Source organism: Pimephales promelas, chromosome 3, assembly GCF_988280905.1.
Source record: "Pimephales promelas chromosome 3, fPimPro1.hap1.1, whole genome shotgun sequence".
Taxonomy (NCBI): Eukaryota; Metazoa; Chordata; class Actinopteri; order Cypriniformes; family Leuciscidae; genus Pimephales; species Pimephales promelas.
Genome location: NC_142771.1, coordinates 3296449 through 3322604, shown reverse-complemented (window position 1 = coordinate 3322604; position 26156 = coordinate 3296449). Strand labels below are relative to the sequence as shown.

General features: G+C 37.4%; 1 protein-coding gene and 1 pseudogene across 7 annotated transcripts in view; one reads left to right on the top strand and one right to left on the bottom strand.

Annotated features, from left to right (window-relative positions):
• LOC120486165 (uncharacterized) overlaps window positions 1-18247 on the bottom strand; it is a 67366-nt gene extending 49119 nt beyond the window's left edge. For 2 of the 7 annotated variants that reach the window (XM_089129084.1, XM_089129085.1), the window contains exons 1-3: window positions 7952-8277; window positions 7629-7840; window positions 4949-6614 (exon numbers count right to left, since the gene is read on the bottom strand). In XM_089129084.1, the coding sequence (XP_088985210.1) occupies window positions 4949-6614; window positions 7629-7686 (1724 nt within the window). In that variant the 5' untranslated portion in view covers window positions 7687-7840; window positions 7952-8277. Of the gene's footprint in view, window positions 1-3737; window positions 6615-7628; window positions 7841-7951; window positions 8278-17933; window positions 18001-18194 lie in introns of those variants that run through there. The other 5 variants (XM_089129087.1, XM_089129088.1, XM_089129089.1 and 2 more) reach the window with 5 other exon arrangements.
• Window positions 7981-25057, top strand: LOC148981862 (uncharacterized; annotated as a pseudogene).
• Window positions 25058-26156: the final 1099 nt, after the last annotated feature.

The following is a 26156-nucleotide window of genomic DNA, read 5'->3' as shown; positions in this document are numbered from 1 at the left end:
CCATCAGTAACATAATTATATTTTTGGCACATGCATTATGCAGGGAAGGCAAATATTTATTTGGATAACTAAATAAAACAAGACCATAATATTGCATCCTATTGTTTTTAAATGCATTTGGATAAGGGTGCGCTGTCTCGTAAACGAGCGTTCTGAGAACGTGGGACTCTGTGTGCGGGTGTTATAAAATCTTCTGAACAGCAGGAGGCGCTGTCTCGAAAAAAAATGAGGGGTCTGAGAATGCGGGACTCTGGGTGGGGGACTGTAGATGCAGGCTCCAAGTCTGCAACTTCATAATATTGGAGTAAAATTATAAGACTGTAGCTTAGATTTAAAGTCATGTGTCAACTCCACGGCGTAGCTACGTCGTCACTACTACGGGATCGTGGCCCTTTTATGCTTCTGCATCAGGTTGCGTTGCATCGTGGTGCATTTCTCCACCAGCAGTCTAGGGGGGGGTGAGTGGTTCGCGAATCTCTTTGCTAGTTTGTTTTGGTTCCGTGCGCAGCGAGCGAAAGAGAGAGAATGTTGTTGCAGCTGGAGATAATCGACGCTGAACAACAAAAGACGACACAAACTTTGTCCCAATAGAAACAACACGGATGTCCAGGGCCCGAGCTGCCATAGCTGTTCGGAATGACTTGAAGGCTTTTTTCAGTCTCCACATGGAACTGTGGCATGGCAGGATAAGGTAGTGTCCCGTGGCAGACTTGGTTAGTACTGTATTATCAATGATGTAACCGTGAACATTGTATTGAAAATAAACAAACTGTTTCAAAACAAACGTTGATTTATTGATTGATTGAAGTTTATTGCGAGCAAAAAAGAAAGAAAAGAATATAGACATTTATTAATGAAATAAAAAACAACAGTTTATTTTTAGTTTAATTCTTTATTTACTTTCTTTATAAGAGTATTATAATTATCAGTAAGAGGGTGCAAATGTTAAAAATAGCGCTATAGCGGGAGGGGGAAAACGGAAAAGCTACACTCCTAAAATTATGTATAATCTGACTAGTCAAAGCCCTTGATGTCTGCGTCGCCTCGAAGCGTAGTTATAAATTTTTGGAGGTGCACGTCGAGCTACGACGGAGGTGTCAGCGAGGGGTTCGCGTCGACGGATAGGGGTCTGCGGGGGTACGCCGTCGATTCGACGTAGAAACATAAAACAGGCTTTACAAATAACGGAAGACTGTTCCATAATGGACCGGCCACTGAAAACGCACGATCACCTCGCAACTTCGCAATCTTGATCTTGGATATGACAGTATAATGCTGTCTGAGGTTCGCAAGCATCTTGTTGAATTTTTCATATTTAAAAGATCTGACCGATAGGATGGTGCAAGACCAATCAAAGCCTTAAAAACTAGCAACAAATTTTAAAATTCAACTCTATAACACACTGGCAACACATTTAGAGACAATACAATTTTATTAGAGAGATTAAAATTGTAAAATGTAATAAAATGAGTAATGTGTTCTCGTCTATGAATCCCAGTTAAAAACCTGACTGCGGCATTTTGGACGATCTGAAAACGTGATATGGAGGATTGGGGTAACCCAATATACAGTGAATTGCAATAGTCCAAACGAGATAAAACAACAGCATGTGTGACAGTTTTAAGATCGTTAAAAGATAGAAAAGGTTCAACTTGACAGAAGTTTAAGATGGAAAAAACAAGACTTTACCACAGAATTTATATGTTGGTCAAACTTGAGAGATGAATCAAAAATAACTCCCAAGTTTTTCACAGTGGGTTTGATATAAGAGTCTAAATAATCGTAGTCAGTAATCGGGTTTCCTTTTCCAACAGAGGGGCCATAAACAATTGCTTCAGTCTTACTCTCATTTAAGTGCAGAAAATTCGAGGACATCCAGGATAGTACGTCAGATAAACAGGCAAGCAAAGTTTGTAGGCCTTGCTTGTCATTATGTTTCAAAGGGAGATATATTTGGGTGTCATCTGCATAAAAATGAAGACACCTAAAAATTTAGCCTAGTTGTAACATGTATAGTGAAAATTAAATGGGAGCCAAAATATACCCTTGAGGAACACCACAGGTAACTCATGCTACAGATGATACAGCGCGACAAATACCCACTGAAAAGGTCTATTACTAAGATAAGATCGAAACCAACTAAGGGCAGTTCCTTGAATGCCCACACACTTTTCAAGGCGCGATAAAAGAATATCATGATCAACTGCATCAAATGCCGCACTCAAATCTAATAGCACAAAATTGCTGAGTTCCCAGAGTCAACAAATAATAAAATATCATTTAAAACTCTTAGAAGTGCTGACTCAGTACTATGTTTTTTACTAAATCCAGATTGAAAATTTTTAAAATATATTTTTTAAAATGATTAATCTGATCTGTCATTTCGACTAGTCAGGAAGACGTTGTTGATATCTACAATTTTAATTCTGGATAGTCAAACTTAGCTTTTACATGTTAAAAGGGCTTGCCATACAGAGACGTAGGCTCAGAGAGAGGCTCACCATATTCAAACCAAATTATCTGACTTTCTGTTGGTCGGAGCTAATAATTGTAAATTAGAAAGTTGTCTGGCTCGGGGAGAACAATATACATACCGATTTTTGTAACTGTAGATAAAACTAATCCCCCCACTTTTGCCAAAAGGTGGCGCTACTGAGCCCTCACCACGCCCGTTTCTGAAACTTTGCACATGTCCACTGGCTAAGAAATGTGATGTGTCTGTCGAGTTTTATGCAATTTCAAGCATGCTAAGAGTTTCAAAAGCATCAAACAAGAATATTAAAGATTGATGCGTTGCCACGGCAACAGTATCTAAGATATCAATAATCTTTTCACAGGTCTATATCTGCCGTGTGTTTACATTATACACAAAGTTTGAAGCAAATCGGGTAAAAATAAGAGGGTTATTTCAAAGCAAAGTGAAACACTTCCTGCTGCTAGTAGGTGGCACTATAACTTTGACTCACAATAGTCACATCCATGTGACCGGCCTCTTACAACAAATGCACTGCTAAAGTTTCACCAAGGTCAGTTAATTTATAAAGAAATTAACACACTTCCTGTTTCTCTTTTCGCGCCATAATTTCGTTTCCTCGCCACGGCCAAACCGTTCGAGATATCAAAAATCCCCTCGCAAACTTTCATCCTCAATGTCTTGACTTCATGCTGACCGAGTTTTGTGCCATACGTTTGAATTCTCTAGGAGGAGTATTTCAAATTCCATTGCATACGTTTTCCAAACAATCCCAAATAGCCGACTTCCTGTTGGGCTGGGGTAAAAAGTAAGAGTGTGAAGTATATATGAACTGATGAGATCTATATGTGTAACGAGTTTCATATTATTACATGCAAGCGTGTTTGATTTATGAACCAAGTTTTCGGAGCCCGTTGCGGGGGGCGCTGTCGAGCCCCCCTGCCACTCCTGGGTACCAGCTTCAGCCCGGCCCTGATGGCTGCGGGTTTTGACCCATGTGCAAAGTTTCAAGAGTTTTCGAGCATGTTAAGGGCCCCAAAAGTGCCAGAACATTTAAAAAAATGCATCCTAAGGAAAACAAAAGGGCCTTCGCCCTTTCCGGGCTTCGGCCCTAAAAATTGAGTCTGAATAATATCACATGCTGAGGTGGTAGGCTTCAGCTTAGCAACTGAATCCATTAAACCCAGCAATGTGATCAGTTCAAATGAGTTTACAAAACTTAGTGGGAATTAAATCAACAGGGTAATCAGTACACGGAATGATGGACTGTCTAATTATATTTATTTTAATGGGCCATTACCGGAGAGGCACACCACAATCATTAGCCTAACATATTTGTGCATTTCATGGTATATTCACACATTTCAGCACATTTACAACTGATATGATAATAAGGCAGCATTTAAAATAGTCAAAATATAATCTAACACCAACTAGGCCAATTTTCTAAAATAATTTCAAAATTCTAGCTTTCATTCATAATGATCAAAACATATCATTGACACATACAAATATAAATTTCCTAACCAAGGGGTTTACAGTGTGTAGCATATGCATAGATGGCTTAACTCATTATCTTGTGAATAGCGCGCTCCGTGAGTAGGCATGAACAAATTAAAGTTAATGAGCTCGTAAGGAGCTCAACTGAAATCGCTCTTTACTTGCAGATTATTGAAGTGGAAAATATTTGATTTTTATATAAATTACTTCATTTAAAAGATGCAATCTCAAGCTTTATGCCCATGGGTATGTTTGCCTGTTTGGCTGAATTTTCGCGGAGTTACAGATTTTTTACAAAGCATTTGAAATTGGAGTTCACTGAGAGAGAGTGCAGAACTTGCATCATGTTAATTTTTCTTTATTTGGCAAAAAGCAAAACACTTTATTTTTATTGTGAGCATACAGAAAAAAAATAGAAACTAAACAGGATTGATTGACGTATAACACGAAAATGAAAAATCTAAACTAACGGAGCATTTTAAGTTTATTTTGCATTGCTAAAAAAAAAAAACGAGCAAAACGTGGGGGTGTGTTTTTGGTGAAGGAAGACATAACTTCTCACATTTCATAATTTCTTTTAGCTTTTCATCATCGTTGGGAGAATGAGACCATTTTACCAGGTGCACTGTGACGCTTTAAAAGACACCAAACATGAATAGTTTGATTTTGAACACACATAACATTGCATTAGTTTTTAGTGTTTTTCAGGTAAGGAGGAGGAGGGGGTGTGGGTGAGACAGTGTGGGTGAAGTGTAAACTGCACTGTGTGCTGTGTCTCCAAAGTTCCTGTAACATATGCAAGAGGCAGTTACATATTCAAGAGATAGTTCAAGTGTTACTTGCCAGGAGGACCTTTTGTCACATTGATGGGTCGATCAAAAATACTGGCAACAGCCTTACAAAAGACAACTGGAACCTTTTCTGAAGGTGAAAAAGCAGCTTTTGTTACTCAGCACATAAAGATGAACTACTTACTGCCATATCAGACTGTAGTGATGTAGTTTCTCAACTGCATGGATCTTCATGTGTTGTTTCAGGTGACTTTTAAAAGAGAAACTCTTTCCACACTGATCACATGTGTGCGGCTTCTCTCTGTTGTGGATCATCTCATGTGTTTTCAGATAGGATAACAGAATGAATCTCTTGTCACAGTGTGAACACTTGTAAGGTTTTTCTCCAGTGTGGATCTTCTCATGCGTTTTCAGATATCCTGACACACTGAATCTCTTGTCACAGTGTGAACACTTGTAAGGTTTTTCTCCAGTGTGGATCATCTCATGTGTTTTGAGATATCCTGACTGATTGAATCTCTTGTCACACTGTGAACACTTGTAAGGTTTTTCTCCAGTGTGGATCATCTCATGCTTTTTCAGAGTTGATGACTGACTGAATCTCTTGTCGCAGTGTGAACACTTGTAAGGTTTTTCTCCAGTGTGGATCATCTCGTGTGTTTTCAGATATGATGACCCACTGAATCTCTTGTCACAGTGTGAACACTTGTAAGGTTTTTCTCCAGTGTGGATCATCTCGTGTGTTTTCAGATATGATGACTGACTGAATTGCTTGTCGCAGTGTGAACACTTGTAAGGTTTTTCTCCAGTGTGGATCATCTCATGTATTTTCAGATATGATGACAGACTGAATCTCTTGTCACAGTGTGAACACTTGTAAGGTTTTTCTCCAGTGTGGATCATCTCATGTGTTTTCAGAGATGATGACAGACTGAATCCCTTGTCACACTGTGAACACTTGTAAGGTTTTTCTCCAGTGTGGATCATCTCATGTTTTTTCAGATATGACAGACTGAATCTCTTGTCACAGTGTGAACACTTGTAAGGTTTTTCTCCAGTGTGGATCATCTCATGTCTTTTCAGATGTGTTGATCGACTGAATCTCTTGTCACAGTGTGAACACTTGTAAGGTTTTTCTCCAGTGTGGATCTTCTCATGTTTTCTCAGAGATGATAACTCACTGAATCTTTTGTCACAGTGTGAACACTTGTAAGGTTTTTCTCCAGTGTGGATCCTCTCATGTATTTTCAGGGTTACCGGCCGATTGAATCTTTTATCACAGTGTGAACACTTGTAAGGTTTTTCTCCAATGTACATTTTCTGGAGCCATTTCAACTTGTTCTCTCCGGTGTGGATCCTCATGTGAACATCAAGACTTTGGTTGCTTTTGAGACTCTTTCCACACTGAGTGCAGGTTGTAGATTTCTTAGCTCTTCTTTTCTTTAAAAAGGTATTTTTTTTAGTCTTTGAGCGACTCAAAGGTTCACTCAGTTCTTCTCTCTCCTCCTCCACTTCAATCATTTCTTCTCTCTCCTCCTTCACTTCTCTCAGTTCTTCTCTCTCCACCTTCACTTCAATCATTTCTTCTCTCTCCTCCTTGACTTCACTCAGTTCTTCTCTCTCCTCCTTGACTTCACTCAGTTCTTCTCTCTCCTCCTTGACTTCTCGCAGTTCTTCACTCTCCTCCTTGACTTCACTCAGTTCTTCACTCTCCTCCTTAACTTCACTCAGTTCTTCTCTCTCCTCCTTCACTTCCATCAGTTCTTCTCTCTCCACCTTCACTTCAATCATTTCTTCTCTCTCCTCCTTGACTTCACTCAGTTCTCTCTCCTCGCTCTCTTCCATCAGGTCTGACATGAAAGAAAAACTCATTTTAAAATGTCTAAATAATAAAAAGTTCAAAGAGACATATGGAGTGAATGAAGTTTAATAATAAATTTTAAATATTTTTATAATTTCATTATACGTCCCTGAAACTTTCCATGAATGAGGTACATTGATCTTCCAGTTATTTAAAAAAAAACATTATATGCACAATTCCCTTGTTTCTGTAGTGAGATCTATTAAATATCTTTGTTCAATGGCTCTTATCTAACATGATATGAACATTAAAATTAGGGTTGGGTTTTATCAAATACCAGTGCCTACTCGATATTTTTTAAACGGTTCCTTAACGGTTCTTGAAACGGTACTTAAGACAACGAAACCGCGCACACTCAAAGTGTCAAAAAATAATACCCCTTTATTTACAGGGCCAAACTGGACACAATGTTAACTTATATCTTTAAACAATATAAATACAAGTAACATATGGTAATAATAAATATAACAATATAAAATAAAAATTCTCATTTACATAATATCAAATAAAAAAAATATTGTATCAAACAATGTAGTAATACTGGAGATTAATAGAGATTTCTACCACAGTAATCTAATATCGACATGGCAACAGGTTCCATGTTTTGTCTGCTTGAACCAGTCATGTGAGTTATCTGATCATTGTACTAGATTTACGCAGTGCTTAGCTTGGCGAGTTTGGTATTTCGTTTCCACAAACACAAATGTTTGCAGTAAAACAGAGTGGATTGAAAATTTTTACATTTTGGACAATTATTAAAAAAACTCAGGTCAAAATTCTAGCAACCTTTTACAAAAGTTTTTGTTATATAAAAATAAATAAAATAAAATTTAAAAAATTCGATTTAGTTTGGCCTGATCTTGACAATAAATCTGAAACTTCCCTTTACTGACCATTTGTTAAAAAAAAAAAACTTTTGCAGCCATTTCATAGTTTAATTGTGTGCTTGAATGTTTCATGAATGTTCTTCGGCATCAAGAATGAATGTAGAATAAACACCTACCTCTTTGTTCTTCAGGATCTTCAGTGCGTTTCATTCTGCAGGGTTCTGGATCACTCATGTTCTTACTGTCCTCTTTATTAAACTCAGTCTTTGCAGATTTCAGCTCTTCCTGATGCTTTGATGCTCGTCTTCACTTGATGCTGGTGGGAATTTACAGCATTTATTGAATAATTACAGTGGGAGGAGCTTCACTGATGATGAAAATAAAATATCTGCCAAAATCAAAAATATACAAGTTCCTGAGTTTGTTTTTATGCTCATGGACATTAGAATATAATAATGTAAATTATTCCAAATATAAAGAACAAGAACTGTAAGATTACCATTAGATGATAATCATTAGGGCATCAAGATGGGTAGTAGAAGGAGAGCGCTTGGCTTCTGGGATGAGACTACCACCAATCAGAGCATACATTGATACATGACAACCACGACTACAACAGTGGCCTGCACTAATCGGTTATTGGGGAAGTTATTAGATAATATTGAATGGGCACAAATGCAATTTAAGCCATCTAAATCAAGGAGCATCTCGATAATTAAAGGATAGGTAGTAGATAAAACATTCTTCATTAATGGTGAGGCAATACCAACAGTTTCTGAGAAGCCAGTGAAGAGTCTTGGGAGATGGTACGATGGGATCTAAAGGACACAGTTCGAGTGGGAGAAGTTAGACGACAAGCAGTGGAAGGGTTGAAGAGCATAAACAGCTGTGCTCTGCCAGGCAAACTAAAGCTCTGGTGCTTTCAGTTTGGTCTACTGCCGAGGTTGCTGTGGCCACTGACAGTGTACGAGGTTTCTTTGACAACAGTGGATAAGCTGGAAGCGTTAATAAGTTCATACATCAGGAAAATGGTTGGGAGTTCCACGCTGCCTCAGCAGAGTAAGACTTTATAGTAAAGGAATATTGCAGCTGCCAGTCTCTGCTTTAACCAAGGAGTTTAAGTGTGCCAAGGTCAGTCTGGAAATGACCTTAGTAGAGTCACGTGACAAATGTGTAAGGGAGGCAGCCACTGTGTTCAAAACTGGTAGAAAGTGGTCAGCAAGGAAATCTGTAGTAGAGGCAAAGCCTGCCCTTCAAATTGGGGATATCGTGGGACAGGTACAGCATGAAATAGGGGGTTTTGGGCTCAGTTTAGCTCCACCTAAATGGCACAAGGCAGGCCCAGCTCAAAGGAGGAAGCTGGTAGTCAACGAAGTGCGAAAGATGGAGGAGAGGATGAGGTGTATAAAGGCCATTTCCCAGGCCAAGCAGGGAAAGTGGATGAGATGGGAGAGTGTGGAACAACACAAGATGGGCTGGCAAGACTTTCGGTCAATGGAAGAGAGTAGGATCAGTTTCCTTATAAGGTCAACATAAGATGTTCTCCCATCACTACAGAACCTAAACCTCTGGGTAGGAGAGGATCGCTCTTGTCCTTTGTGTTCATCAACTGCCACATTAAGGCACATTTTGACAGGATGTAAGGTGGCTCTTAGCCAAGGTCGATTTACTTGGCGCCATGACCAAGTACTGCGATGTTTGGCTTTAGCATTGGAAGGCAAGCGTAATATGACCAATAAGTTGCCGCTTGTTCTAGCAAAACATTACATGCTGAAGACAATATTCCTCTGCCCAGGTGAGCAACCACCAAGAAAAGGTGTTAACACCAATTCTCGCCCAGGACAACAGGAGGCTGCTAGGGACTGGAAGATGCTGGCTGATCTTGATCAACGGCTTATTTTTCCACCTGAGATTGCCGCGTATGGTTGGGTTGCAAAGAGATTGTGGTTGGGTCTCAGCAGGAGGAGGGATGTAGAGGTCAGTAAGCTGGGCTGAGTTGAGTGGGGGATGGAGGGGGTGACTCTGGGACGCCAGAGTCACTGTCGAGCCCTCTTGAGGTGTCGTGGGCTAGTCGACAAAACACTGAGGATGGAAGGTGCCCATTTGAAGACCCTAGAGATGTCCCCTGCTCGGCTCAATCCAGACAGTTGTCGTGCTGGTCCACTAGGGAGACCACACCGTAGTTGCAACCATCATGTGCTCTGACGGCAAGTACACTGCAGCCGTTACTACCGGACAGAAGGGGAGTCACACCACCCTATGGAAAGAAGCGTACATGGATGGAGAAGAATAGTTTACTGTAAAACTACGTCTTAGTTTTGCTTATCTTGGCGAAAGCCTACAACAAATCAGCATGAAGTTTTAACATCTACTCTCATGAAATGGAAATCTTACTGTGGTCAGATGAACCAATGTTTCAGCTTAAATTTGGGAGAACATGGAATTGAGTTCTGAGTCACAAAGACGAAAGGCACCAACCAGACTTTCACCAGCGACAGGTCCAAAAGCAAACATCTGTCCTGGTATTGAGGTGCATTATTGCATGAGTAACTTGCATTATTGTGAAGGTACCATTGACATTAGGGGTGTAACGGTACATGTATTCGTATTGAACCGTTTCGGTTCAAGGCTTCCGGTTCGGTACGCATACAAACCGAACGATTGCTTGGACCATTTTTCTTGCCGGCAAAATTCGTGCTGACGCGGCCAACACAACGTTGCGCAACATCCAAATGGCAAGGGTAATGAAAGCAGAACGAAACTGCGCTCCTCGTTATGTGCTTCACGGATCGTTTATCAGTTCGGACCAGCAACATCTGTGCAGCGCGAGCCGATCTCGATCAAGCAACACTGTTACTACACAGCGGAGATCCGGTAAAGAAAACATTTGAATTCGCCACTGAGGTAATAACATCGCGCGAGATCTAGCGAGCAACATTCACATTTCTCTGTTATTAACCGTAGATCTCTATTAGATCAAACAGCGCTGTCATGAAAACCAGGAGAAACATTGTGCCATGAATGAACTAAGTTAGTAATACTTTCGTCCACAGACCAGCAACATTCACCATGGGTTTAATATAGTAACACTAACTGGAACCATGTTGGCTGGAATTGTGAAATGCTTTCAAGTACTTCACACATCTTTTTCCAGCACTTCAAAATTCAAATATTATATAAATAAATATATATTTAAATGTTATTTTTAATGTGATGACCAAAACATTATTTGTTCATCCTTCAAAGATGACCCCCATTTATAAACCTGAAAGTTTCAAGATCTAGAAAAACTCACACTTATTTAAAAATATTTTTTCTTTAACCCTCTGAGACCTAAGGGTATTTTTACAATAAATTTTCCGTCTGGTGTCATTTACTAAAAAAGCTTGTAAAATATCAACCCTTTGGTGCACAGACAATTGACACACCTCTTTTTTTTTAGGACAAATTGAACTTTCAGCATATTTGTGTTACATTGATGTTACCTGAATGTAAAATAAGTTATGGGACCATAAAGACAAATGAAAAAATAAATCGGAAATGGAATCACTCAATTATTTATTGAAATCACACACAAATAAATAAAAGCTAAGCAATTTTCCTCTGGAAAATAGTTTGTTCATGTCTTTGGAGTCCTGGAGCACAGGAATAAACATTATAACTTGTACAGAACAAAAACTTTTGACATTTTTCCAAAAGAAGTCCAGGCATTTGGGGCCTCATGAAATTCACTGGTGCCAAGCCTCAAAACAGTTCCTATCAGCAATCACACAGAGGGCCACATCACAGGTTTTGGATTTCTATTTTATTTATTCTTTTATTTATTATGTTCTTTTTATTCTTTTATAATACATTTATACTACTATAATACTTTTTTACAGTAAATAAATAAATGGCACTTCAGCTGGGTCTATCCTGGTAATCTAGTTCCTCATCTGTCAAAAAGCTCTGTTCTCCTGAAAATCCTTCAACCTGCAATGCAACAAAATAGACCAGCGCTTTATTTACGTCCATTTCGCTGTGTTTCTCTGTGAATCGCGTGTCTCCGTGAGTCTCTCTATCTCTCTACACTATATCAGCGCTTGGTTCATGCGTAATGATGCACACCAATGTTTACTACGGATCAGCCTGTAATTGGTCAAAAAACATCACGTGAAAACATCACGTGATAGCCAGAATGTCCGCTAGCATCGAGCTAGCGGCAAAAATGACGGAATATTTATGAATTATGGACTTCAAGAGTATCAAAGTTTGACAAAGTGTTTGGATTTATTGCTGAAAACCTCTGAAAGGAAGCACAAGTTCCAGGCTGGATAGAAAACCTTCTGTAAAGGCTAGAAAGACCCGAAAGACACCCCCGTGATGGCTAGCTCGTTAGATTTCTGCTGGAAAAAACGGTAAGAAAATCGATAAATCTGTCATCGAGTTATGTAAACATTTATCGGAGGTGACGTGTGGCATCGTCGACGATGCCGTCGGGCTCAGGGGGTTAAACAAATAGGAAATTTCTCTGGCATTTCTTTCTTTTTGCTGTATCGAAAACGTACCGAACCGTGACTTTAAAACCGAGGTACGTACCGAACCGTGATTTTTGTGTACCGTTACACCCCTAATTGACATGGATGCATATATTTGAATTGCACAGAAATATAGCACCATCAAGATGACATCTTTCCCGGAAAGCAAGACAATGCCAGGCCTCATTCTGTACATGCTACAACAGAGTGGTTTCTAGACACTGCACCATAGAAGAAATGTGCCTGCCTGTTTACTGCAGTCCAGATATGTCTCTTATGGAAAATGTATGACCCATCATGAAAAGGAGAATCAGGCAATGATGACCACAGACTGTTGAGCAGCTGTCTTGTATCAGACAAGATTGGGCATACGCACTACCAAAACTCCAACAATTAGTATCCTCAACTCCCAAATGATTAAAAAGTATAATTAAAAGGAAAGGTGATGTGACGCAGTGGTAAACATGTCTCCCAACTATTTGGGGTGTGTTGCAGCCATCAAAAAATCAAAATTTGTTCAAAATACAATTAGCCTTTCGCCGAGCCCCGCCCCCCTTAGTTACTGTTGCTACCTCCGTCAAACAAATGGTCAAGCACGTGCAGCGTGACAGATTGCCATGACGGCAACGGGTATTCCCGTGCGTGTCAGTGACCTTTTTTGGAGCAATACCTCCGCGATATCAAGCAAGATCAAAGCCAAAGGGGTTACAGTATGCGGTGAAGGGATTTATTCAAAATATAAAAATAAGAAATGAATGAGACACGACTACTGTTGCGGCTAATGCTGCTTACCAGTCTCAAGAAAAATCAGAAAAACCCCATGACCATGCTACCTCAAATGCAACCAGCACAGCCTTGAAGATTTTATAAACTGGTTCAGTGGCTACTTGTTTAGAGTAAGAAATATATAACTTGAGCTGCATATTTAGTATTTTTGCCTCCGATACAGGAATACACATTCGCTTTAACAAGCAGGTTGTTCATTACCACAGCAACCGCTTGCATGTCATGCTGAATGCGATTTTCATGTTTAAAAATTAACTAACGTTATGCATAAGAGATGGAAAGAGGCAGAGAACCATATATTATTTAAGTTTATTTCTATTTGTAACGAAGTGGGGCGGTACTCACCGGTACGCAGTACCGGCACTTCTACATTTTACTCTTAAGCGTACCTGCACTACTTGTTGGTGCGTACCGCTACTTCTCACATGTAGCCGGTACTCTATACCACTGACAGAAAAAGCGTGACGGCAACCGGAGCTGATCGCGGGATTCACGGCCACCGCAAGTGTGAGTAGCGCGTATCTTTTTCGGCTTGCATGTTAATCAATGAGTCCATTCACACTGCGTCCGCGAGGAGGAGCGTTGCGTGAGCAGCAGTGAGTAGGGCTGTGCCATATCATACCGTCCACGATAATACCGGTATAAAATTTTACATGATAAAAAATTGTCATATCGCGATATTGATGATATGATGACGTATGGCGTATTTACGTTACTTAGCGCGTGCACAACAACACAGCGGCATGTCAGCCTCCGGATCAGATCAAGATTTAGTTCCTAAAAAGGGCGCTACTTCAATAGTATGGAAGTTGTTTGAGTACAAGAGGTCAGATCTCCAACAACACAATTTTTTTTGTCAAATATGCATGAAAACTCGTTTCACCACTTCCATACTAGCGTACATTTTGCATTCGCCTAACGTTAATCTTCCTTCAGAGTTTCCGCAGTTCGGGTACAACAGTCAACACGATTAAACTCTTTCTAAGATGATTCAATGTTACTATTATTATATTTGATCTGTAAATAAAAGGTCTATGGTTTCGCATAAAACAACTTTATCTTGCTGGACTTTATTGCTGTAACTAAATCATCATGTTACTTTCTACCGGCCGGGTGTCTGTTAGAGCAAAACACTAGAGTCAGAGCACTATTGTTCATCACGCGCACAGTAACTGAAATGTAAAACTGTTAAAAGAAAGGACTCAATAAATGATTGCATAGCTAGATGCTGTATATTATACACGATGCTACGCATCAATATTTATTTCCTTTGTGCTTTGAACTGTTCAGTGCGGAGTATTCGACGCGCTGCGCGTGCGCGCTGTGACTCCGTGTTGCTTCAAGCGCATCATTCAGCGCTCGGGATGCGCATAAGCGCTGTGCGATATATTGGAGCCTTTCATATCATAATACTTTTGCGCAATGAAAGATTATTAATAGCCTTTGTTCTGTCCTATCGATCATATGTTGCTGCCTCATTAAACAGCTGTGCTATACATTTTAAACATGCCTCAATTTTATAGTAGACTAGGCTATATAATAATTAATCCTTTTGATTTGTTACCTTGTTTTTTTTTCATGAATGTACAATACAAAGAGCAATGTGTAAAGTTTTACCAGATTTAGTGTTACAATTGTCTCTTATTTATTCCCCACTAAATGTTTTTTCCCTAAATGTTCCGATTTTATACAATTATTGTATAAATTAGGTATTGTATACCTCATTTGATGCTAATCCAACAACTATGCAAGGCAACTGTTACATTTAAATTTTTTGTACTTCAAAGTTTAGGTAAATTTTATTAGGTGACAATATTGTGCAGGCTTCTGAAGTTATTGATAATATTGTTAATGTATTACTGTAGTTATTGTTAAAATAAAATGATGAGTTATGTTATACTTTTTTTTTCACTAATGCTGCTGCCAGCCAGCTGCAATCACCAATAAAACATTGTTTCATATATATTTTTTCTATATCGTGATAAATATTATTATCGCAAATATTCTTGAAATATCGTGATATAATTTTTAGGCTATATCGCCCACCCCTAGCAGTGAGTCTATTTTTGTTGTGGTCAGGCTCATTTAAGGTGAACGCACACTTTTGATGGAGAAAATATATGATTTTATACAAAAAGTTACCAAAATGCAAAGAATTTGTCTAGTGTGCAACTTAACAAGAACTGGAGTAGGCTACGTCAGAAAAGAAAAAGATTTATACAAGATTTTTATATTTATACATATATTTTATATTTATATATTTATACAAAATTTAGCCATTTAAACTTGTCTTAAATTATTCAGTTTGGGTAAAACTATGTTTTATAAATAAATAAAATGAGCAAGTTAATCAGAATATAAGCTTTTCTTTCAGTTTATGTAGCCTACATGCCAAAATCAAACCTAGTGTAGGCCTACTTTTTTATGTTTGCTGTAAGTATGACTTAAAAGACAATATCAGAAGCTGTTTTCTAGGTTGTTTCTGTTGTTTACCATTTACATGCAATTGTTGTATACTTCCCATCTTAACAAACTTCAAGAATCAAGTTTATTAATGACCAACTTCTAAAAAGAGAATGTTTCTTTTTAAAGAAATGTGCACACACACACACGACTTGTTTAAATATATTTATGTTGTTAATAATTAACAATAAATTGTTGTTGTGAGAGCAATATTTCCACGTTTTGTTTTTCCCTGTAAAAATTTCAAATCTCATGATTTGCCAATGCAAGAGAGTACTGGCACCTGGGGGGCACTTCAAGCACTGGTTGTCGATGTCAAAACTCTATAAGCTGTGATTCAAATTTTAAATAATGTTTTGTCATTATTTTACTCTTACACTGAATGTTTGCTGCTTCGGTCCAGATTAGTGTTGTGTAAATTTAGTATAGGTGTGGAAATTGGAAAGCTGTGGGATTTTTATATAGAAGATATGTTTGTTGGTAAAGGATTTTCACATTGTAGGCTACATTTTATGTACTGGTTTTGATGTTGAATAGACATTTCTAAAATTGTATGATGCTTTTGTTGAGTTATTACACAATTCTTTTTCTGACCTTTTTCAACATTGCCCCTGACAAATAACCCAAAATACAAAAAAAAAGACTAAAACTAACACTAAACCTAATAAAAACTAAACTAAAACTAAGCATTTTCAAAAAATAGAAACTAAACTAAACTAGTAAGCCCACGTTTAAAACTAATTAAAACTAAACTGAATTTGAAAACAAAAATTCGAAACGAAATAAAAATAAAAACTAATGAAAAATGCAAAACTATAATAACCTTGGTAGCAAGAGAAGCATTAACAATAGAGGGAATGCATTGATGTTACTTTCCCACCGGAACAACCCCCCTCAGCCTGACTGAGTGGCGAAAGATCTGCTGCGTGACTGGATTTAATAGGGGAAACTGCGAAAATGGTAGCAAAAGTCGAGACGCGAAATTTGAACTTGCAGTGACAGATTTGAGAAGTTGCAATTGCCAATGTGAGGTTGTACTGCGAATTTGAATGGTAGAAGAAGTGAAAATTTGTATTTCAAGTTTGTGTCTGTCATTGCATCTTTGTGAATTGCATTTTACACATTTGTGACTGCTTGTCTGCAGCTTCAAATTCAAAATACACATTTGTGACTATTGTCTGCGAGTGCAAATCTCAGCGTTCAAGTTCAGATTTTTATTTTATAATTTTTTATTTTATTATTTTCATATTGGAGCTGTGAGAGTAAAAGTTTGCATAAACGTACGAATATGTATTGTACAAGTTTTCAAATTCACATCTACACTCTCGAGTTTTGCTACTAATTTACCTTCATAATAATCCCCTCTAGTAATGTCTTTTCATTAAGTATACAAAATGCAAAAATAATTTCGAACCTTTATTTTTTTCAACGGTCATATTCGTCACCTCAAAATATATGCAAATTAGCACATATTTAATTAGATATAGGCTGATTAGCATATTTAAACATAATTTTTTTTTTTTTTACTAAAGTAAACTACTACATTGCTAGGGGAAATGATCTCGGTCCTACAGAAAACTTGCAATACATTTGTTTTCCTATTCATGCAAGTAGTCAACTGATAAAGATTCATGGTGGCATCTGAAGCATGATCATGGGGGGGGGGGGGGGGGGGGTCAGATCTTTTATTACTTATGACAGCTTGGTCTGTCTTGAGTATGCTGGTCACATGATTTGCTTTCACTTTTTTGTTGAAAAGAAGAGAAAATTAAGTAATAATATGTTGTTCATGTTGTTATTTAGCACGTTTTGAAATGTGTGTCTCCTGAGACATGTTGCCTGTTGAGGGTATAAAAAGGGGATTAAACTACGTCTATTTAAAATGCACTATCCGAACTTAAATGATTGTAATTCAAGAATGCTTTGGAATATAGACCTAAATTTGGTCTTGTTTTAAAGAAAAGAAGTTCAAAACTTACATTAAATTAAATGTACTATACTTAATATTTATTCTTTTTATAAAACATGTATTTTACAAAATATATATTTACTATAAAATTACTATAGAATCAAAGCCGGGTTTCATCTTGAGTTCATAAGCTTTCAAAATATAATCTGTCAACATTAGATCAGGTGAAGAATGGTATATAATTGTTTTAAATATACAGTGGAAGTAACAGTTTACAGATTAATGACATGGTCCTTTTTTATACCTTAATCAGGCAACGTATATTATGAAACACAACTCATAAAATCCAAAATATATAAAATTTTAAAAATATGGATATGTTTTAAGTCCAGATTATATAAAAAATTTAATTAAATTATTTTTGCTCAACATTTTCGACTCTAGCCTGTTTAAGGGTTAAAGAGGAGTAGTATACGGCAAAATTAGCAAAAACACGTTAAAGCGTGAATGCTAAAATGGCATCAACAGGCAACAAAATACACAAGTTTTTCACAAAATATAACTATGGTTCAATCTCATTCAATGACACAGCATTTACCAAAACTACGTTATATTATAAAATATATACAAACATTTTCTTGATGCGTTTACATGACGGTGTGTTGCAAGTTTGCTAGTATTTGTATTTGTTGCCTATGTGTAGGCTATGGTAACTGACGATGCTAGTCAAACAAATATGATAACCTCTGCTATTCAATCACATTGAAACTTTAAACAAATGATATAAATATTAAGAGCAAAAATACCTTCAAAGAAGAGTAGTCCGAGGCAAAATGTGCAAAAACACAACGAAGTCCGCCTACTCTCTCACTCCTGCATGGACAAACACACGTGAATGAAGCGATAGACCGATCACGATTAAAAGCGCCAGTTTCAAAAGTTCGCTAATTACACGGATACACGTCATGAAGTATTTATCAACACAGTTTTAACACGATGTTCACTGATAAAGAGACCGTAAATACGACATATGTACGAGAATAAAAGAGTGAAAGATACTGACTGACCTTCTAGTTTCTCCGTGAGTCTACGCGCGAATGAAACGGGGGAGAGAAGCACTTCCCCCCTATGGCACTTCCTAATGGGCGTGTCACACCGCAAGCGTGAGCTCCGCGTCATCCTCGTCATAGGGAGCCAGTCTTTACAACTATACAATATTTTTTAGAAGTTGGTCATTAATAAACTTGATAGCCCTAGTGAAAAAAAGTATACTTTATTGTATTTGAAATATACTCTTTTTCAATAATACATAATTGTACAACTAACAATATATAATTTCTAGATATATTAAAACTAAATACTAACATCATGCTTTTACCTATTTTCATAATAAAACTTTTAGCACACTTTAAAATCATTTTATTTTATTATATTTTCAAAACAAATATATATTTTAGTAAAAAATATAGGCTACTTGAAGTGAAAATTCAGTTTATTTTTTAAAAGTGTATTTATTTGCACTTTAATAAGTGTATTTATTTGGGTGGATTTTCTGCAGGGGTTCAGGCGGAAAGACTGCCGAATGACTAAAGAAAAGTTATTAGCAAGATGGTAGAAAACTGCACATTTCTTGTCTATTCCACCCACTGCCACTCATACCAACCAACGACGGAAATAAGCGCAGTTACAATACGATAGCTTAATACGCTTAATACTTCAAAGTCAAAACTATTTAGCACATTAGTTGTAATTGAAAAGGTTTAAAGTCCATGTAAAAGCAATTCTACAAAAAAAAAAACTCTAAACACATTATAAATGTTACAAATGTATTGCTAAAACATATTACAAAGACTGTGAACTGTGAAGTACTGAATATTGGAGTTAAAAGCCGTTGAAAAAACAGAGTTACAACACTGTGCTTCCGAAGTACTCTCGCTGGTAAATTAATGCAATTACTGCATTTTTATACTTTTAGCCGACACATTATCACACATTAGCAGACCTCTCGTAAATCTAGTCAGTAGTTATATTTTATGTAGCCAGTTTTAGTAAATGTTTATTGGAAGATAATAGTTTAATTGCAGCGATAGCTTATGTGACCAACACTTACAACACTAACATTAGCTAACTTACGGTAACCTGATGTACATAATATATAATATTATATATATATATATATATATATATATATAGTAGGGGTGTCACGATTCTCCAAATCCTCGATTCGATTAAGTTATCGATTCTAAGGTCACGATTCGATTCGATTCTCGATTTAAAAAAAAAAATGTAAAGCGCAGATTGCTATGCAATTTTTAGACTACACATTTATGCATTATGCAATATAAATTTGTTCACAATGTACACTACACCATTGCCAAATTTAAAATATAACAAAAACAAGTAACATAACTTTATAGTATAACATTTAAAGCCCCTGAAATGACTAGAAAAAAAGTTTAGTTAATTTTGATGAACGAGATTGAACAATAGAGTCAGTAAAACGATCCGAACTTTCCATCACGGACGCGACATGGGGCGTGGCAGTATCGACGATACCATTTTTTATTTCGATTTCGATACCATTGAATTAATTTCGATCGAATTCGATTTAATATCGAAATCGTGACACCCCTAATATATAGAAACCTTCCTGATGCCGCGGAGGTATCACAAGGTCCAGAACGGAGTCCACTTGCACAGCGCAACGGATCAGATAAGGATTGCGGATCCAGACTAGATCTGCGGCAGACCCTATCCGGACCCGTTCATTTCGGTCTGAAAACCTTTCAGATCACTCATTCAAAATTAAAAATTAAAAATGGCCAAAACTACAAAAATATTTCAAACCTATTGGTGGACCAACATTAGATAGACTGCTCACTAAACAACATAATGTCCAAAAGACGTCTTTTCAAAGTCTTTGTCACAAAAGTCGGACGTTGAAAAGACGTCCACTCAGGAGCCAGAATTAAAGTTTTTCCCAGCTAACAAAAAAAGGTCCCCAGAACATCCCCTAAATGACGTTCAAGAGGACGTTCCCAGGACCGCAGCGGCCATTCGGGACGTTTATGGGACTTTCATGTTTAGTCGTCTGAATATCATTTTATTTTATTTTACTTCTGGCTAACTAAAGAAAACAGACACGGTGTAAGGAACAAAGTAAATCATTTATTTAAAACAATTGTAAAGGTGCCATTTCCGTGTGTGTGTGTGTGTGTGTGTCTTCAAATGCGCTGGCAGCTGTGTGTGTGTGTGTTTAGCCCCGTTCACACCGCCAGCGATTTTGTCGCTGTGTGTCGCTAGGCTCTGTACTGTGATGTTGCTTGTGGGCGTTCGTAGTGCTGTCGCTCTGATGTTATTGGTAGACTGCACGTCTGGCCATATCTATACAAAAGACCATCACAAGTGATATATAATTTTAATTTGACTGGGAATAAATTACTTTTAAGGCTAAAAAGAAACCATATGCTGTTGGGAGAGTGTTTTTATATCTCCACACAGACTGATCTCATGAAATAGCGTGTGCATGACACGCCAATTCGTATTTCCATTTTTGGCGTGCTATCAAGACGCATAATCGCCTTTCAGCGTGTTTATGAACGCCGTTGACTTAACGTTATATAAATATATGACTTACCTCAACCCCGTCCCTAAACCTAACCGTCACTGGGGTTAATGGCATTTATGACTGTTCCCTTACCATCCTAGGAAAGAAAAAGATATGACTTACCTCAACCCCATCCCTAAACTTAACCGTCACTGGGGTTAATGGCATTTATGACTGGAGATTTGACTGCGTGTACAGACACACGGAATGACGCGGGCGTTAATGGCGTAGACATATACGCATACACGCGGATACACGCGGATAGCTCAAAATGCGTAGAGATAACACGTCACCTGGCGCGAAAGTGGCGTATATGTTTACGCAAAAGTCATGATGTCATGTTGCTCCACAGCTGTGTTCAGTAGATTAAATCATTTACTAGATCAACGATCGATCGAATGAACAAATTAAACTCACTGCTGTTACAAATTATAAAAACATCATTCGAATTTGACAAATAATCAATTTTCTTGCCCCTAATAGTCAACGTAATGCAGGGGAAATTGTAAAATGAACTGCAGCAGTGCTAAACGTGCATCATAAAATTACAAAACTCGAACTATAACGTTAAATGTATGAATTAAACTCACTGAGACTGTCGACAGTTTCTTTTCCATGCATCATTTTATTATCCATGTCATGTGGTTACAGTCAAATCATATAAAACAGTGAAATCGTCCTCAAACTCTTTCTTTCTGTCTTCCCTGCACTCGAGACGGTGACATGAGCTTCACTGAAAGTCTTCTTTCCTATTGGTTGTCGCTCGCGAAAATCGCTTCTCGATTTGCATAAAGTTGAAAATTCTCAACTTTTGTTGCTTGTCGCGCCCACATTCTGTCGCCAACGGTCACTGTCGCTCGTGTCGCCGGATGTCGCCAGCGTTCCATTGAAATGAATGGGATCTTGTCCCTTTGTCGCTGCGTGCCGCTGGCGGTGTGAAGGGGGCTTTTGTCGGTCAGCTATGTGATTAATCCGATGGCAATTCTCCCCCTTTGGCGTCTACCTAAAACAACAAAATGAACATATTCAGTTATGATTTTATCAATAAGTGAAATGTAACGTTGTCTTATTTCAGCTGTTAGCTTCGTAGTGTTAGCATAACGGTTATCAGCAGTACACTGCGGACAACTTCAACAAATGTTTTAAAAGGTAACATTTTCATATAATTTAAAGATGGACAGTGGTTATGGTGACTAATTTATAATAATCTAATTAAAAATACCTTTTAGACAGACAACGGACAGAGAAATCACAAGGCTCGGTCTGAGAAGTACCGTTAACTGTCACTACGCTACCCAGCTGAGCGTTGCCATGGATACAAACCATAGACTGTGATACAAACCGCGTACATAAGGAATGACGTCACTCGCTTAGGCGCATTTGATCCTATGATTTGATCGTCACTCGCTTGTTTCTCCAATGTTTTTTTTTTTATTTGATCTGCATGTGCTATCAGTCTTAAGTGCAATAATTAGAACAATATTTTTCCTAAAATAAATTATTTTTAATAAAACCAGTCACCTTCTCCTGACCAACGTTTGACAAGTAAATGTTTAGGATACTTTTATTGTCTTACCCGTGTTATTATCCACTTTCCAGCAATTTTTCATTCTTCACGTTTTCCTTGGCTGCATTCATCATTTGAAGTAGATGCATTCTTTTAGAGCTCCTGGTATTCAATGTGGAATAGCCTTTATAAATTGTAGCTCATATTCATTTGAATCAGTTGTCATGTTTTTGATGTTTAAATTATAATGGGTGAAAACAGATTATTACTGATTATTACGTGGTATTATTACATCTTTAATTAGTGATTAGAATTTACATGAAGTAACATGAAAGTTATTATCTTAACATTAAAACACTAACATTTTTAGCATTAACTTAATTTTGCAATCAATGCAAATATTTGCATTTATATTTTAGTTTAATTATTCGTTTGTCTGAGTTGTAAAGTGTCAGTTGATGATAGCAAACATGGGCGACTGGATTTTGCAAGTGTTGTCATGGAAATGCCAGGTGAGGGACGAAATAGGGATGTTCGCAAACTGGCCCGGACAAATGTCCTCAGAATGTCCGTCAGCGAACGTTATAGAATGGACCAAATGTGAACGCCATCTCCATACGACTCTCCATTGGAAATAAATGACTTCCGGTCCGACGGCGGTCGTTTGTCGTGTGCAGTGGAAAGGCGGCTTTACAAAGGGGACCAAATGCGCACGTCATCAGAATGTCCGTCCGCGAACGTTACAAAGAGGACCAAATGCGCACGTCATCGGAATGTCTGTCCGCGAACGTTACAAAGGGGACCTAATGCGGACCTAAGGGGACGTTTGAAAAGTCCGGGGGACATCCCTTGTTTGCTGGGTTATGACGTCTTTTTTGACGTGTTCTGCACTTACATTTAGACGTTCATCGAACAAGTTTAAAAACTAGTTCAAATGTGGCCATTGTGGACATGTTTTCAACATTATTGTCTCATTTAGACAATTTATATTTATATATTTATTTCTGGACCAAATAAACACTCTCAGGGTGCATTAAATTAAAACTTATGTTTATATCAATGTAATTTTCTTACATTGTTTAGATGAGGTTTAGATAATGATATGTTTCATTTTAAAAGCCAAGAAAAAGTAAGATTGGCTGTCATCAGTTCCTAGTTGATGACAAAATCACAAAGTGAGCATTTAATGTTGTGTTTAGACTTTTGTCTTTATATCTGCCATTTATAACCACCAATCTTGTGGAACTGTGTTATTTGGACCAGTAACATTAAATTATAATTTATTTATTATCACTTAAAGAAAAGTTAAATTTATTTTATTTATTATGTTCCTGAAAATTACATTCTTAATTTAGCTCTCTGTGCTGTGCATTTTACGAAAGACAGCTTCCAGAATCTCCAACAATTCAATGCCGGATTCAACAAGAAACTGTTATGAAAACATGAAGCACTTCCAACTTTAAAACCAGAGGCAGCAGTTGTTAGAGCAACCTGTAAGTAAGACTTAGTAATTTTAAGTGTATTTGCATGTAAAATTTCAGACGTAATGTTTTAGTTTTATAAAATTTCAGCGCTGGCTTTACCCACATGGAAAGAACCTATATAAACATGTTTTAATATAGGTTTTGATATAGGTTTTTTTTTTTTAATAGATGTGACATACATAAAATTGGCCATTTTCCTATTTTATATGTACATAAATTTATATACACATGCATAGATGTACTTAGATACATGTACAGTGGGGAAAAAAAGTATTTAGTCAGCCACTGATTGTGCAAGTTCTCCTACTTAGAATAATGAGAGAGGTCTGTAATTTTCATCATATGTACACTTTAACTACGAGAGACAAAATGAGAAGAAGAAAAAAAAATCAGGAAATCACATTGTAGGAGGACACACTCCAAACTCAACCATGGCCAAGACCAAAGAGCTGTCGAAGGACACTAGGAAGAAAATTGTAGACCTGCACCAGGCTGGGAAGAGTGAATCTACAATAGGCAAGTAGCTTGGTGTGAAACAAATCAACTGTGGGAGCAATTGTACGAAAATGGATGACATACAAGACCACTGATAATCTCCCTTGATCTGGTGCTACAAGCAAGATCTCATCCCATCCCATCAAAATAATCATGAGAACGGTGTGCAAAACTCCCAGAACTACACAGAGGGACCTGATGAATGACCTGCAGAGAGCTGGGACCAAAGTAACAAAGGCTACCATAAGTAACACACTACACCGAGAGGGACTCAAATCCTGCAGTGCCAGACGTGTCCCCCTGCTTAAGCCAGTCCATGTCCAGGCCCATCTGAAGTTTGCAAGAGAGCATATGGATGCTCCAGAAGAGGATTGGGAGAATATCATGAGGTCAGATGAAACCAAAATAGAACTTTTTGGTTAAAAATCAACTCGTCGTGTTTGGAGTTGCATTCTTACACAGTACTGTGAAGCATGGGGGAGGAAACATCATGTTTGGGGCTGTTTTTCTGCAAAGGGGACAGGAAAACTGATCCGTGTTGAGGGAAGAATGAACAGGGCCATGTATCGTGAGATTTTAAGCCAAAACCTCCATCTATCAGTGAGAGCCTTGAAGATGAAACGTGGCTGGATCTTCCAGCATGACAATGATCCCAAACACACTGCCTGGGCAATGAAGGAGTGGCTCCATAAAAAGCATTTCAAGGTCCTGAAGTGGCCAAGTCAATCTCCAGACCTCAACCCCATAGAAAATTTGTGGAGCGAGTGGAAAGTCCGTGTTGACCAGCGACAGCCCCGAAACATCACTGCTTTAGAGGAGATCTGCATAGAGGAATAAGCATATATATATATATATATATATATATATATATATATATATATATATATATATATATATATATACACATATAGGTACAAGTATGCACACATACATGTACACCTATATGTACATGTATGCACAGCAGTGTTAAGTTAATGAGATAATTAAGTGAATAATTGAGTGATGATTAAGCATCACTGAAGATCACTGCAAATTTAAGTCACCATTATGGTGATCAGTGTTTGCTTTAGTTGGGCCAAGAGCCCAACTAAACTACAATCATTAACTTTAGATTTTGTTTGGCTGCTGTACATGAGTTATAACAGCCAGACGAACAAATAGAAAAGGTGATCAGATGGTGTATCATTATTTCACAATCATTTGACCTGAATTACAGAACTCATATATGTCAATTTCTGAGTTAGGTTTACTTGATTAATTATAACAGCACTATCCTTGTATGGCATCATATTTTTAGCCTTTTTCAATGATAATAAATGATCAAAAAAATATATTTCTGTTGGCACACACATAAATCAAGAATTACCGTATGAATCTCAGCAATGGTGACAAACAGATCACTTCTGAACATTAGCTCATTATTTATGAGTTTTTACTGGTGGCATCCAGAACACACTGCAACATGATTTATAATTGTCACAATTGTTGAGATTCTGATCCTTGATGTCTTTGTGTCTAAAAACTACCAAATAATTTTACCAATAATTTTATTTATTTTTTTGTATATGAGACGTGTATAGAAATTTCTTTGGATCAATTTGTAAAAGTTGAAAACACTATGCTATGCAAGAATAGTGCTGCTATAATTGATAAACTATGTAATAAAACCATATGACATTTCTGGAAAAGTATGTCTACTTGAAGTGTGTACTGTGTGTTTTGATAATAAATATTCAATCATTTGGTTATTAATAAACATGTCTTTATTTAAATTATCTTAATTTTTTAAAATAATCAGATCTGCTGATCCTATTTTCTTTACCTAATATCACATGAAGAATTAAGATAAGCCATAAAAGATAACTGTTTATCAAGTTATCTAGTTGGAAATATCTTGACCCCTTCGTTCAAGTACACGTAAAATGGTATCGGATAT